This window comes from Pongo abelii, chromosome 10 (assembly GCF_028885655.2).
Source record: "Pongo abelii isolate AG06213 chromosome 10, NHGRI_mPonAbe1-v2.0_pri, whole genome shotgun sequence".
Taxonomy (NCBI): Eukaryota; Metazoa; Chordata; class Mammalia; order Primates; family Hominidae; genus Pongo; species Pongo abelii.
In genome coordinates, this window is record NC_071995.2 from 120,695,758 (window position 1) to 120,711,154 (window position 15,397).

At 58.8% G+C, this 15,397-nt stretch overlaps 1 protein-coding gene across 2 annotated transcripts in view; it reads left to right on the forward strand.

Moving 5' to 3' along the window:
* The first annotated feature begins 711 nt into the window (after nucleotides 1-711).
* The window catches only part of SETD1B (SET domain containing 1B, histone lysine methyltransferase), a 28,005-nt gene continuing 13,319 nt past the window's right edge, over nucleotides 712-15,397 (forward strand). Inside the window, exons 1-10 of one of the 2 annotated variants that reach the window (XM_024256438.3) lie at nucleotides 712-794; nucleotides 1,532-1,719; nucleotides 1,933-2,031; nucleotides 2,664-2,934; nucleotides 5,018-5,130; nucleotides 6,416-7,648; nucleotides 10,916-11,740; nucleotides 13,832-14,093; nucleotides 14,169-14,500; nucleotides 14,595-14,700. In XM_024256438.3, the coding sequence (XP_024112206.2) occupies nucleotides 1,546-1,719; nucleotides 1,933-2,031; nucleotides 2,664-2,934; nucleotides 5,018-5,130; nucleotides 6,416-7,648; nucleotides 10,916-11,740; nucleotides 13,832-14,093; nucleotides 14,169-14,500; nucleotides 14,595-14,700 (3,415 nt within the window). In that variant the 5' untranslated portion in view covers nucleotides 712-794; nucleotides 1,532-1,545. Of the gene's footprint in view, nucleotides 795-823; nucleotides 1,050-1,531; nucleotides 1,720-1,932; nucleotides 2,032-2,663; nucleotides 2,935-5,017; nucleotides 5,131-6,415; nucleotides 7,649-10,915; nucleotides 11,741-13,831; nucleotides 14,094-14,168; nucleotides 14,501-14,594; nucleotides 14,701-15,397 lie in introns of those variants that run through there. The other variant, XM_054528338.2, reaches the window with a different exon arrangement.

Genomic DNA, 15,397 nt, shown 5'->3' on the forward strand with positions numbered 1-15,397 from the left:
AGCCTCGGAGTTGAACTCACAAAATGGAAGCCGCGCGCTGATTGGCCGCCGCCACTCCCGGACCTTTAATAAAGAAAGGGGAAGGAAAAGATAAATGCAAAAAAGGGGGACTCTCTCCTCCGCGGGTGGCTGGAGGAAGGGGGGGAAGCATGTGTTCAGGACAATTACAGGGCGCTCCCCTCCAAAAATAAAAACAGAAGAAGGCTTCTATCGCCCAGGTCCAGGCGAGGGCTGCATCCTCCCAGGAATGCGAATGCTAACGTGGTGAACCCTGGTCTCCCTTCCCCAGCTCAGCTCCGGGGAGGGGGTCGCGGGTCGGAGGAGGAAGCCGGAGCACAGATACCTCGATTGCAACTCCTCTGAGTCGACGCCGGCTTTCCCCCGCGGCTCCCAGCGTCCACACACACCCTCGGCCCCCCAGACCCCAACCATCTCCCCGGGTCCCCGCGCGCCCGCCTCCGGCCCGGGCAGTTTGGAAACAGTTTTGCAGGCCCGGGACGCACGCCGCGGCGGTCGCGGCTCTGAGGGTAGTCCCGGCCGCGGGAGGTAGAGCCCGGGGAGACCCCCCTCCCCCGCCAGCCAAGACCCCCACCCCAGTCCCAGAAGAATAAATAAATTAAAAGGCCTTCCCCCGGGGAGGGGGAGGCAGTGTGGGAGCGCGCGAGTGAGGGGTGGGGGGCCGCTGGGGCCCGGGGCTTTGGCGGCGCAGCTGCCGCTGCCGGGAGAGTGCCTGGGGAAGCGGCGAGGAAGGAGAGGGGAGGAGGAAGAGGAGGAGGAGGAGGAAGAGGAGGAGGGTGAGCGCTCGGGTCGGGCTCCTTAGCGGTGTATTGTGGGATGTGCGGCTACTGGGAGCCGAGCCTCCGCCGCCAGCCGCCTCCCGGGCAGCAGCAGCAGCAGCGGCGGCGGCAGCGGCAGCAGCTCCGGGCCCGGCAGCCGCGGCGGCGGCGCCCCCCCTTCCTAGCTCCCGGTCCGGCCGCCCCGGCCTCGGCTCCCTCGGGGGACACCATGTACTGGCTGGCGGCGCAGGGAGGCCGGCGCCCGGCGGGGATGTAAGCGCGGCTCGGGGAGGGAGAGGCCGCGGTCGGCAGCCGGGCGGCCCAAGCCCCCGGCCCCGGCCCTGGCCCGAGCGGGCGGGCGGGCGGCGGCGCCGCCAGGCCCTGCCGCCAGCCCCGCGCCAGAGCCGGGCCGAGCGAGCGGCGAGCGCCACGCCGGGCGGCCGGGCGGGCACCATGGGCCGGAGCCCGTGTCCTCCGGGCGTCCACGGGCCCCGCCAGCCCGCCCCGGGGACCCCCGGGAGCCCCTCGCTGCCGCCCCGAGACGGTGGCCGAGCGGGCGGGCGCGTAATTCTCCCGGAAGGGTTATTCTCTCGCTCCATTCTTGTTTTGGGGGGAGCCAGCGAGACAGCTCCTTTCGGGGCGCGCTGGCAAGGTGGGAGGGGGTGGGGGCCTGCCGATTGGATTCTTTCGCGTGTGTGTAGAAGCGGCCGCCGCCGCCGCCGCGGCGGAGACGACAACAACTTGCTGGTTTTCAGGTTGGGTTAACGGCATGGAGAACAGTCACCCCCCCCACCACCACCACCAGCAGCCCCCGCCGCAGCCCGGCCCTTCGGGCGAGAGGAGGAACCACCATTGGAGAAGTTACAAGTTGATGATTGACCCGGCTCTGAAAAAGGGGCATCATAAACTGTACCGCTACGATGGGCAGCATTTCAGCCTGGCGGTGAGTAGCCGGCGCGCCCCCCCCCCAGCCGTGCCCCCCGTCGTGTCCGGGGAGACGCGCCTAGCGGCCAGGGACCCCCCGCCCGACACCCCGGCCAACTGTCAGACGGGGCCCCAGCCCTGGAGTTTGACAAGTGCCTGGAGAAAGGGGTCTGTCTGCCCATGGGGAGGGGGACCAGCCCTCTCATCCCAGCCCCCCAATTTCTCCCCACAGATGTCCAGCAACCGCCCGGTGGAAATTGTCGAAGATCCCCGGGTCGTCGGGATCTGGACCAAAAACAAGGAGCTGGAGCTGTCGGTGCCCAAATTCAAGGTAAGACCTCTCCCCACTGCCCCGCCGTCCCTCCCCCACCTCCCCGAGTTCGAAAATAACGCCAGTCCTGACCGAGCCCAGCCGGATTCCCAGTTCCCGCCGTCCGGGGCCAGGGAAGTTTTGGCGGGGAGGGGTAGAGCGCTGGCGAGAGGTTGTCCCCTCTCAGCTACTGAAAACAAAATAACACTGGGTGAAACTGTAATCACGGCGCAGATACAGTGTCCTGCACGCCCCGCGGGGGGCTCCAGTCCGCCCGGGGGCTTGGCTCCGAGACCCTCCCCTCTCGCCAGCCCACTGAAGGACAACTTCTTAAGCCTGAGGGGTCGCCCCTGTCCCGGCAGCAGGAAGAGGAGGCCAGAAAGGGGGGTGGGGAAAGAGAAACTGTTTCTTTTTCCCCTTTCCTTCCGAACCCAGAGGACTTCCACGTTCCAAACGATTTAATCCTCCGCTTCCCGGGCCCGCCCGCCTGCATTTTTTTTTTTCCAAAAAAAAATTTTTTTTTTTTTTTTAGTTTTTTTACCGTTTATTGTTTTCAACGGACGGGCGAGTTGCGGGCGGGGTGGGGGGGATTGTTGTGTTTTCCCTTAGGTTTAAACGTGCTCCAAACTCCCTTCCCCCTCGGCCCCTGCCAGATCGATGAGTTCTACGTGGGCCCGGTGCCTCCGAAGCAGGTGACATTTGCCAAGCTGAATGATAACATCCGTGAAAACTTCCTGAGGGACATGTGCAAGAAGTATGGGGAGGTGGAGGAGGTGGAGATTTTGTACAACCCCAAGACCAAGAAGCACCTGGGCATCGCCAAGGTGGTCTTTGCCACGGTCAGGGGAGCCAAGGATGCCGTTCAGCACTTGCACAGCACTTCCGTCATGGGCAACATTATCCACGTGGAGCTGGACACCAAAGGTGAGCCCGGCAGGGGAGGAGCGTGGGGAGACCTGTCAGCCCGACCCTTTCCCTCCCCGCCCCTCCTGCAGCGTGGGGAGGACCCCCCTCACTCTTCCTTGGGATCCCCCCACAACCTTATTTATTTTCTTAGCCCCCTCCTGAGGGTAGAGTCGCGTGGAGCTAAATGTGTTGTCTGTTGCTAGGAGACAGTCTGTAATTTACCAAATGTGCCGGTCCTTGGCCACCGCACCCCTAGGGACCACCCGGAGGCTTCCCCACCGCTGACACCCCCGCGGGCCCCCTCTCTGAGCCCTGGTGGCCTGGGTTTAGACAGTCCCCAGTGTTGCCTGTGTTAGGGGAGGAGGCAGTTTGTTTACTTGTGGGGGACTGAGGGAGTGCCACTAGGATGCCTTTAAATACATCAAGAGAAGGTCTGAAAACTAAAAAGAGAGTCCTCTAAGGATCCAGGGTGTCCCCCCACCTCCCTTGCCGCCCCTTCCCCCCTGGAAGTGGCAGCCAATCTGGGGCCAGGAGTGTTGTTTCATTGATAAGGTTCTCCACAGAGCCGCCGGGGTTGAGCAGAGCTGGGAAGAGCCAGGCGGGAGGCTCTGGGTGCTCAAGGGTTGACACTATGTCTTCCCTCCTCTCTCTTAAAGAGACCGCAACACCTCCCCTGCTCTGGAATCAGCTGGGTGATCTCTGGAGCTGGCTGGGGAGGCCATACCTCCCACCCTGTGGGTCTTCGGAGGCCCCTGCAGGACCAAGGGGCTTGCAGGACTCGAGGGCATTCCCCAGAGTGTGCCTGAGGCCTCTTTAGGGAAGCTCCCACCTATAAAAGAAGGTGCTGAGTGCTTTGAGGGCCAGCCAGCTTGTGGGGAGATGTCATTCGGTCCCTAGCCCACCAGGGTTCCCTGGGAAACCCTGCCTGGGAGGGCAAAAGTGCAGCTTCCAGGAATTTTGTGAGCATGGGGTTCAGGGACAACTTGGGACACACTAAACCCAAGGCAGGAAAATCAGAACTTTTCTTTTTTTGCGTTTAATGATTAAAATGTATTGACCGAGCTCTAAGCTGGTGCCGGGGGTGGTGGCGGTTATTCCACGCACACTTGCTGAGCCTGTGCCCGGTTCTGTTTCTCCTCTCAGGGCACAGCCCTCTTTTTCTGTCCAGTCCACAGTCCCTCCCACCCCTTTCCCTAGCTTCTCAGTCTCTGGGGGTTGCGGGGGCAGTGAGGACCTTGGGTGGCTGCAGCACGATTTCTCCCTGATAATTGAATTGAACGTGGCACCCCCTTCCCTATCATGTGCCCACATTTTAAGGAGCAGCCAGGTCTCAACAAAATTTCATTTCTGTAAAAAAAAAAAAAAAAAAAAAAGAAAGAAAACACAAAAGTCCTCAGAGACTGCCAACTAAGTTTGTATTTCAAGAAAGAGACCAGTAAAATGTAGCTCCAGGAACGTGTCTTTTTTGCATATGTAAGCAGCTGCCTCTGAGGCTCTATAAATATCAATAACCCCTGGGCCCTGGTCTATAAAAGCCTCCTTCTGCTGAGGGGTGGAGGGTTCAAGTCCAAGGTAGTTCCCAGGCCACCCTGGGGCCCTCGGCCTGGTCAGGGCCTGTGGAGTTCACAGTAATGTGCTACTAGAGCGTGTTGCAAACTCTACTGCTCACCTGGCCCCAGATATTTAACAAACTCTGGCTTCTGTGTCACGGGCTTCCCCTCCTCTTACTGCAAGCCCCTGGGTATTGAGCAGAAAGGGGAAGACGTGGCTCTGTGGGTGCCATGGCCCAGGTAATGCAGGGGTGAGGAGGGCTTGGCGTCGCAGGTGGCACCTCTAGGTTTGGGTTTGGGGGAGTCTCAGCCCCAGGAGACATTAGCTTCTGGATCTCAGGATCAGAAAAATGGTGCAGCTCAGCAGCTTTGTTGGAGGTGGGGACCCTGAGTGCGGTGCAGAGGGGTGGGAACTCAGGGCCACACAGCCTCCCTAGGACTGGGGTCTCGGGCACAAGGGACCCACCAGGGTGCCACACAGGTTGGAATCCTTGTTGGGGCTGCCCCATCCTGGAACCTCACTGAGTTCCCCCTTTCCTGCCCATCTACAGGGGAAACCCGAATGCGGTTCTATGAACTGTTGGTCACTGGCCGATACACCCCCCAGACCCTCCCAGTGGGCGAGCTGGACGCTGTCTCTCCAATCGTGAATGAGACCCTGCAGGTGGGTTTATGGCCATCAGTCTGCCCCATTGCCAGCTCTCTGATGTGCCCCCCACCTCTGGAAAGCCTCACTAACTCTCTGATGGGACCCCCAGCCTACCCCTACCTCACTCTCTCCAGCTTTGGAGACCAAGGCCTAGGAGGGTGTGAAGCCTGGCCACGCCCCCCACAATTGGGAGCAGGGCCTAGAGCCCCATTTTTCCAAGCGCTCCTGCAGTGGGGCTCCATGGGATTGGTTCTGTTTCCTGCGGCTTTTCCCCTCCCCAGCACAGGCTGTGATTCCCACAGACCCAGAGCCTGCTGGGCCCGCTTTTCCACGTTGATGCCAAACATTGCTGTTTCCCGGGTCCTTAGTGTCTGGTGTCCTGGGCATGCCACTATCCCTAAACCCAGAAACCAGAGTTCATGCCCTGCCTTCCAGAGCAAGACTGACTCCTTCCAAACCACTGCCTTCCAGGACACAGGGACAACTCTCGCGTGGGGCGAGACTCATGCGAGCTCCTCCCTGGCATCAGGCTGACTAGCTGTCACTGGCCTGTTCATCACTTTATTTTTGTTTTATTTATTTTTTTGAGACAGAGTCTCGCTCTTTCCCCAGGCTGGAGTGCAGTGGTGCGATCTCGGCTCACTGCAACCTCCACCTCCTGGGCTCAAGTGATTCTCTTGCTTCAGCCTCCTGAGTAGCTGGGATTACAGGCACACGCCACCACACCTGGCTAATTTTTGTATTTTTGGTTAGTAGAGGTGGGGTTTCACCATGTTGGCCAGGCTGGTCTGGAACTCCTGACCTCAAGTGATCCACCCGCCTCGGCCTCCCAAAGTGCTGGGATTACAGGCATGAGCCACGATGCCTGGCCTCTGTTTATCACTTTAAATCCTAAAACATTGGGTGGCTAGGAGGACAAAGCCCTTGGCCATCCTCTCGTGCACAAGATTGTAGTTCTTGGTCATAATCCTGCCTGGAAGGTCTTTGATTTCTGACAGCCTGAGGCAAAAAGAAAATCCCAGCCTAAACCAAGATGTTACGGTCTTCTCTTTTCTCTGGCTCCTCTGGAATTAGGAAAAACCCTCAAGGTTCCCTGAACATATTTGGCTACCCCTAAGATTAGAGAAAAAGTTAGTACCATCCTGACACTCCTCCTCAATCTCCCCCACTTCCATTCCTTATGCGGCAGTTCTAGAGCAGTTTGGCTCTGAGCTTCCCAGCAGCCAGAGTGAGAAGGGAAAACAGCCCTGTTCCATTGCACGTTTTCCCCCAGTGGTCTCATATCTCTGTCTCTCCTTAGCTGTCGGATGCCCTGAAGCGCCTCAAGGATGGAGGCCTGTCTGCAGGCTGTGGCTCCGGCTCCTCCTCTGTCACCCCCAATAGTGGTGGGACACCCTTCTCCCAGGACACAGCTTACTCCAGCTGCCGCCTGGACACACCCAACTCCTATGGACAGGGCACCCCGCTCACACCACGCCTGGGCACCCCTTTCTCACAGGACTCCAGCTACTCCAGCCGCCAGCCCACACCCTCATACCTCTTCAGCCAGGACCCCGCAGTGACGTTCAAGGCCCGGCGCCACGAGAGCAAGTTCACGGACGCCTACAACCGCCGCCACGAACATCATTATGTACACAATTCTCCCGCGGTCGCTGCGGTGGTCGGGGCCACAGCCGCCTTCCGGGGTTCCTCGGACCTCCCGTTCGGAGCAGTCGGCGGCACTGGGGGCAGCAGCGGCCCCCCCTTCAAGGCTCAACCACAGGATTCAGCCACATTTGCCCACACTCCACCACCCGCCCAAGCAACCCCTGCTCCTGGATTCAAGTCTGCTTTCTCTCCGTATCAGACCCCAGTGGCTCACTTCCCTCCACCCCCAGAAGAGCCCACCACCACAGCCGCCTTTGGGACCCGCAACAGTGGGGAGTTCCGGAGGGCACCAGCGCCCCCACCCCTGCCACCTGCTGAGCCTCTGGCCAAGGAGAAGCCAGGCACGCCACCTGGCCCACCGCCCCCTGACACCAACAGCATGGAGCTGGGCGGCCGGCCCACCTTTGGCTGGAGTCCTGAGCCCTGTGATAGCCCTGGCACACCCACGCTGGAGTCGTCCCCTGCAGGGCCAGAGAAACCCCACGACAGCCTGGACTCGCGCATCGAGATGCTGCTGAAGGAGCAGCGCACCAAGCTGCTCTTTCTGCGGGAGCCAGACTCGGACACTGAGCTGCAGATGGAGGGCAGCCCCATCTCCTCCTCCTCCTCCCAGCTCTCCCCACTGGCCCCCTTTGGCACCAACTCCCAGCCAGGCTTCCGGGGCCCCACGCCCCCCTCCTCACGCCCCTCCAGCACCGGCCTGGAGGACATCAGCCCAACACCCCTGCCAGACTCCGACGAGGATGAGGAACTCGACCTGGGCCTTGGGCCTCGGCCTCCACCTGAGCCAGGCCCCCCGGACCCTGCTGGGCTTCTGGGCCAGACAGCTGAGGTGGCCTTGGACCTGGTTGGAGACAGAACCCCGACCTCAGAGAAGATGGATGAGGTACCACCGTGTCTGTCCATCTGTCTGGGACTGGTTTTGTCTATCTTGTATCTCCCTTTCCCCCTTCAAGCATTTAGCATGACTAGCTAAGATGCAGAAGCAGTGGAGCTAGGAAAGCCAATATAACAGGTGGAACTTAGAGAATAAAAAGGGGATGCAGAAAACACCAGGGGCTGTGATTGAGCAATTGGTTTGGCAATGAGCTCCCTAGCAGCCGTGGAGAGAAGGAAAGCATGGCCTAGTTAGTTCTGATACTTTCCTTGTTAGGTAAGAAGTCAGCTTTTCCTAGGGATAAATTCTGGCCTGAGCCTCTTTGGTAGGAGTTTGCTGAGAGTTCAGAGAGTATGAGCTGTGGGGATGGCTCTTGGTCCCCTTGTCTGTTGCGTGGCTTGGGAATGATCAGGGAGAGTCCTAGCCCTCAGGCAGAGGGGAGGAGAGAGATTGGCCAGAATACTGTGCTGGGCTAAGTGGGGTGAAGCCCCGGAGCACTGTCTCCTAGAGCCTGGTGCCCTCTGAAGAGGGGGAAACCATGGCAGACAGGGAGGGTGCTGAAGTTTCCCTTCTTCTCCCACTGGCTCCAGGGATGAAGGAGTTAAGAGCTAACTTGGGGTGGGGGTGGGGTGCCATGTAGCCAGAAACAGGCAAAGTTGACCATCCCCCACCCTCCTCAGGTCACGGGGTCTCGTTGCCTAAACCTCCAGCCTCAGGAAGTCCCGCCCAGGAGTTGGGGGTGAGGGTGCCACGTGCCAGGTTCCCCTGGGAAGGTGTTAGGTCATCTTCCTTGGCTCCACTCCTCCTCCTCGGTCCAGGCACCTGCCGGTGGGCATGGACACTCAGGGGCTTAGACAGAGCTCTGTGTCCCTGTGGGCGGAGGGGAGGAGGACTGCCCCCTTCTTGGGCCCTTTGATTAGGCGGGTCTGGCTGCATCAGGGAGGAACGAGAGGAACTTGGCTTGCCTGGGAGGGTGCTGCAGGTGGCTGGGGCTCCAGGGGGCCTCCAAGCAGTTCTGGGGAAGTGGTTTCTGGCATCAAGGGGTCCAGGCAGGGGGCGTTGACAGGTGTGCAGCTGTAGGGGGGCCGCCGGCCCTGGCACTCTTCTCCTCCGCTCCGTCTAGGCTGCGTGGCGTGAGGAGTGTTTACCATGCTGACCACGGTCCAGGGCAGAGAGGCCCGGAGTGGCTGGAGCGAAAGGCAGGCTGAGGCCCCGGGAGCGGGGGGTCTGGAACTGCCCGGCCGCCAGCGCAGGCAGCCGCCGAGTGCCGGGAAGCTCCGGGCCGGCCCGCGGGCGCCCCCTGCTGGCGCCGGGGAATAGCGCCTGGGCTTTCTGCGGCCGAGCGCAGTGCGGGGAGCTGGACCCCGTCCCAGTCTAGGTGGGGGAGCGGCGCAGGCGGGGCCAGCCGGGGGTGCAGGGGGGGTTTTCTTCTAAACAGTGGCTGGTCGTTAAAAGTTCAGGTTCAAGTCCTTGAGTCCTGCCAAGTCACTTACTGGTTATGTGACCCTGGAAAAGGCACTTTTGCCTTCCTGAGTCTCAGTTTCGTCATCTGCCAAATGGGCCTGTAAGAGTCCCTGTAGCACAGGACCTTAGCTTAAGTGAGGTGCTGCACAGTATGCTCCAGGCACCGCCAGACCCGCTGGGCTCCCAGTGCTCAGCAAATTCCTGCCGCTTCTCACCCCGAGACTGCTGGGCGGAGGGAGGGGCAGGGCCGGCCAGGGCTGGAGCGCAGGATCTGCCTCCCTGTGATTGGCTGGCGGCGGCGGCCTGGGTTAACCCTCTGCGTGCCGCGGCGCGCTGCGCTCGGCTCTGTCCAGGACTGATCTGGGGAGTGCTCTCTGAGGATCCACCCGAGCCCGCCTGTCTCTTCTTGATGTGCATGGGGATCCTGAGAAGGAGAGTGTGTGCGTGCGCGTGTGCGTGCGTGCGTGTGTGTGTGTGTGTGCGTGTGTGTGCGCGCACAGAGGGGACCTGGTAAAGTCCAGAGCTTCCTGCCGCTGCCTTAGTTTGGGTAGTCTGCGTCCTCCTATCCTGCTACCTGCAGTTTTCCTCTGAGGCCTTCCTCACCTGTAGTCTGACCTCTGATCTTGCAACTTGCACGGACTCCACCTCCACCCCCACTCCCCCTCAGCCTTCAAAGGTCCCCCCACCCCAATTCCAGGCCCAATTCCTGTCCACTCAGCTCCCTAAAGCCCCACGCCCATCCTTGACACCTCCCACATTCATCCCTCACCACCGCCCTGGATCCCAGCTGCAGCCCCGCACTGGGCAGGTCCTGGGCTCCAGCCCTCCTTCTGACTGGCTGTGCCGCGGGGCCACGGCTGAGGCTCTGAGTGTGTTTACTAACTGTCAAATGGGTCGGAGCCCCCCGCCCTGTGAGGTTATCTTTCGGATAAAAAATGAGACAGCCGTCTGCAGCGCTTAGCCCCACGCGGGCCCATACTGATTGTGCAGTCACGAGACTAGGTGAAAAGAGTAATCAAGGAAAAATAAATAACAACACACTTCCTGTTTATGGGCCTTTGTGCTGCTAAACCCCCGCTCCAATGTCACCTTTCCTGCCTGGCCGTCTGCCGCAGAGTGAGGACAGCAGGCTGACTGAGAGCACAGGCTGCAGAACCACTTCCTGGTTCAAATGCAGGCTCCATCTCTTCTTGGCTGTGTGGCCTTGGGCAGGTTACTTAAATTCTCTGTGCCCCAGTTTCCTCGTGGGGCAAAAATGGAGTTGAAAATAGGACTATTCTGAGGATTAGCTGAGTTAATAAATATGGAGCGTTTAGAAAGGGCCCTGGCATGTAACAGACACTATGGAAGTGGCAACTATTTTTGCACACAAGTTGCAACAGAATTTCTGAAATTGCAACAGTTTCATCCTCTGTGCCCCACCCCTCTCCCTGCCTTCTTTCTCTCCCTCACGTTTCCTATCTTCACCCTCATCATCCTTTGCCTCTTCCTGCTGGCTCCGCTCCACAAGAGTAAGATGTTTGCCTGCCTCTTCCCCTCTGTGTCCCCAGCACCTAGACCAGTGCATGGCACACAGGTACTGAGCAAATGTTTGTTGAATTGGAATGAATGAATGAATTCTAGTGGTAACTCCACGAGGCAGGGACTATGATGCCCATTTTGCAAATGAAGAAGCTGAGGCTTGGAGAGGCTGAATGGCTTGCACTGGGTCACACAGCTGGGAGTGCCACTGATCACTAGTCTTGCAGAGGGGACTCCGAGAGCCGCTTGGCCTTCCAGACTCACCTCAGTCTCTCCCTGCTCTCTCTGCAGGGCCAGCAGTCCTCAGGCGAGGACATGGAGATCTCGGATGACGAGATGCCCTCGGCCCCCATCACCAGCGCCGACTGCCCCAAGCCCATGGTGGTGACCCCAGGAGCGGCAGCCGTGGCAGCCCCTTCTGTGCTGGCCCCAACCCTGCCGCTGCCCCCGCCACCTGGCTTCCCCCCGCTGCCCCCACCACCACCACCACCCCCACCGCAGCCTGGCTTCCCCATGCCCCCACCGCTGCCCCCACCGCCGCCCCCACCCCCTCCAGCTCACCCTGCTGTGACAGTGCCCCCACCACCCTTGCCAGCGCCACCTGGAGTCCCGCCCCCACCCATCCTACCACCACTGCCCCCCTTTCCGCCGGGCCTGTTCCCGGTGATGCAGGTGGACATGAGCCATGTGCTGGGTGGCCAGTGGGGCGGCATGCCCATGTCCTTCCAGATGCAAACGCAGGTGCTCAGCCGGCTGATGACGGGCCAGGGCGCCTGCCCCTACCCGCCCTTCATGGCCGCTGCGGCCGCCGCTGCCTCAGCTGGGCTCCAGTTTGTCAACCTGCCGCCCTACCGGGGCCCCTTCTCCCTGAGCAACTCCGGCCCAGGCCGCGGGCAGCACTGGCCACCGCTGCCCAAGTTTGACCCGTCAGTGCCTCCACCGGGCTACATGCCACGCCAGGAGGACCCGCACAAAGCCACAGTGGATGGCGTCCTGCTGGTGGTCCTCAAAGAACTCAAGGCCATCATGAAGCGTGACCTGAACCGCAAGATGGTGGAAGTGGTGGCTTTCCGGGCCTTCGACGAGTGGTGGGACAAGAAGGAGCGGATGGCCAAGGTGGGTGGGTGGGTGCAGGGCTCTGCAGGGTGGCTGTGGAGGGGGCAGGACCCCAGCCGGGCACCTCCTCTTTCCCTGAGACTGTTAACTGGAAACGTTGCCGTGGACCCCAGTATGGGAGCTCCAGTTCATGTGGCCACTTTCAAAGTTCTGCAAACTGTGCTCTACTTCAGCAGCCACTAGATGCACGCGGCTCTTTGAATTTAAATTAGTGGCCAGGCATGGTGGCTTACACCTTTAATCCCAGCACTTTGGGAGGCTGAGGTGGGAGGATTGCTTGAGCCTAGGAGTTCAAGACCAGCCTGAGCAGTATAGTAAGAGCCCATCTCTAAAAATAAAAGTGTAAATTAACTTAAATTAATTAAAACAGAGTAAAATTAAAAACTCCTCCTTTGTACATGCCACATTTCAAGTGCTCAGGAGCCACAGGTGCCTAGTGGCCGTACACAGGATAGCTGGTGCAGACCGCCCCCACCATCGCAGACAGCTCACAGCGGTGACTCCCTTTGAACTTGACTCCCCTCACCTCCCCTCATGCCGCCTTTTACACAGAGCCCCGTCTTGGACCACTTTTTTCCTTTTTTTGTTTTTTTGAGACAGGGTCTCGCTGTATCGTCCACGCTGGAGTGTAGTGGCGCAATCATAGCTCACTGCACCGTCAACCTCCCTGTGCTCAAGGGATCCTCTCACCTCAGCCTCCAAGTAGCTGGGAGTACAGGCATGTACCACCACACCCAGCTAATTTTTGTGTTTTTCTATAAAAACAGAGTTTCACCACATTGCCCAGGCTGGTCTTGAACTCCTAGGCTCAAGTGATCCTCTGCCTTTTGGGCTGGGATTATATGCGTCAGCCACCGCTCCTGGCCTACTTACTATTTCCTTTTCTTTTTTTTTTTTTTTTTTTTTCTGGAGATGGAGTCACTCTGTCACCCTGGCTGGAGTGCAATGGCGTGATCTCAGCCCTCTGCAGCCTCCACCTCCTGAGTTCAAGCGATTCTTCTGCCTCAGTGTCCTGAGTAGCTGGGACTATAGGCACCCACCACCATGCCTGACTGACTTTTGTATTTTTAGTAGAGGTGGGGTTTCACCATGTTGGCCAGGCTGGTCTCGAACTCCTGACCTCAAGCGATCCACCTGCTTCAGCCTACCAAAGTGCTGGGATTACAGATGTGAGCCACCACGCCTGGTCTCTTTTTTCCTTTTTAACATACTATTTGCCTGTTTGCAATCTTACAGATAATCTAAAATTACTTCTTTTCTCCATAAGAAAGAACTTTTTCTTGAATACTTTAAATTCCCCTTAATCCCTCCCCTCCACCCCATTATCCCCTGCTCCCCTCCCTCGACCGTGGTTATGGTTTGAGTGTTCCCTGGAGCCTGCTTTGGGAAATGCATGCTTTCTGCCGCAGAGGTAAGCAGCACCTGTCAGAGCCTGTTTGTCATCCGTTTAACTGGGCAGTAAAATTAGAATGACCGCCTGAAATTACTGATACACAGCTCTTTATGGTTCAGCCAAATTATACTGGCCCTACAGTAACAGCTAATAGCTATTCCATTCACAATTTGAACAGAAAGAGCCACCAGGCTTCATGTGCCCTGCATCTTGCAAAGCTCTTCATGTGGCTCGTTTTGTTAATTCTCACAGCATCCCTTTGAAGGCAGAGCATTTCAGAACCACAGGGGCAAACCCTTAGTGAGCAGTGAAATAAAGCCAGTAGGTCCTGTTTTTAATGCATGGGAAGCGAAGAGAAAATGGGATAGTGTAAATCTTATCTTGTGAAGGTGGTGTTGCACAGATGTGTCCCTATGGTGTAGTTTTTGGATTGTCTGCAAAGTGCAAAGGCCACTGTTGTAAGGAAGGCAGCTGCAGTAGTCCTATTTTACAGGGGAGGACATTGAGATGTACGAGGCATAGCGATGCTCTAGAGAGCCTCGTGGGTAACGGCATAGTGTGGCCAGGTGTGTAGGGAATGAGGATGCAGTTACTTGTGGCTGTTTCTGCCGAGTGGAAGGCAGGTAGCCCGGGGAGGGCTCCCTGCAAGGGTTGGTGGTGCCAGAAGCGGTGACGGTCCCCTCCTGTCTCCACCCCAGGCCTCGCTGACCCCGGTGAAGTCGGGCGAGCACAAGGACGAGGACAGGCCGAAGCCCAAGGACCGCATCGCCTCGTGCCTGCTGGAGTCATGGGGCAAGGGCGAGGGCCTGGGCTACGAGGGCCTGGGGCTGGGCATTGGGCTGCGTGGCGCCATTCGCCTGCCCTCCTTCAAGGTCAAGAGGAAGGAGCCACCAGACACCACCTCATCTGGCGACCAGAAACGGCTGCGGCCCTCGACCTCTGTGGATGAGGAAGATGAAGGTTGGTGCTCTGGGTGCTGGAGTCCCCTTCTTCTGCATCCCCCCAGCCCAGCTCTGACTCCCTCCCTTCCTGCAGAGTCCGAGCGAGAGCGAGACCGGGACATGGCAGACACCCCCTGTGAGCTTGCCAAGCGGGACCCCAAGGGCGTAGGTGTGCGGCGGCGGCCGGCGCGGCCTCTGGAGCTGGACAGTGGTGGGGAGGAGGATGAGAAGGAGTCGTTGTCGGCGTCCTCGTCCTCATCAGCGTCATCATCCTCGGGGTCCTCAACCACCTCACCCTCGTCCTCGGCCTCTGACAAGGAGGAGGAACAGGAGAGCACCGAGGAGGAAGAGGAGGCGGAGGAGGAGGAGGAGGAAGTCCCCAGGAGCCAGCTCTCCTCCTCCTCAACCTCATCCACGTCAGATAAGGTGCCTAGCAGGCCAGGAAGCCTCAGGAGGCCGGGCCAGGTGACGAGGGCCAGACCCTTCGGCTCACCTGTCCCCACCCTTCCTTCTTCCCCAGGATGACGACGATGACAACAGTGATGACCGGGACGAGTCTGAGAACGATGACGAAGACACAGCTCTGTCAGAGGCGAGTGAGAAGGACGAAGGGGACTCAGATGAAGGTGAGCAGGGAGGCCGTGGCCACCTGGCCCTCCCAGGGCCCCTCTTTCCCCGGAGCAGAGCCTGAGTAACTGTCAGAAATACTTTTGAGCCAAAATGTTGTGCTTTTGAGACTTTACCTTGTTAAAACACACACACAGGGTGGCGTACGGTTCCATCTTCAGGGAGTGCCATGAACATAATGGCATGTCCATAGAGATAGAAAGCAGGTCTGTGGTCCTTAGGGCTGGGGAGCCCGGTGTTCAGGGGGGCTTGCTCAGCCTATGTGGCTTCCTTTTCAACTGATAAAAATACTTAGGGACCAGATCGAGGTGATGGTGGTGCAACATTACAAATGTACTAAATGCTGCTGGAATTACCACTTTATAACAAGCAGTTGGCCGGGTGCAGTGGCTTACACCTGTAATCCCAGCACTTTGAGAGGCCTAGGCGAGTGGATCACCTGAGGTCAGGAGTTCGAGACCAGCCCGGCCAACATGGTGAAACCCCATCTCTACTAAAAATACAAAAAATAGCCAGGCGTGGTGGTGGGCACCTGTAATCCCAGCTACCTGGGAGGCTGAGGCAGGAGAATTGCTTGAATCCAGGAGGCAGAGGTTGCAGTGAGCCGAGATCGTGCCACTGCACTCCAGCCTGGGCAACAAGAGCAAAACTCAAAAGAAAAAAAAAGACTCCTAGTGAACACTGCCCCACACATAT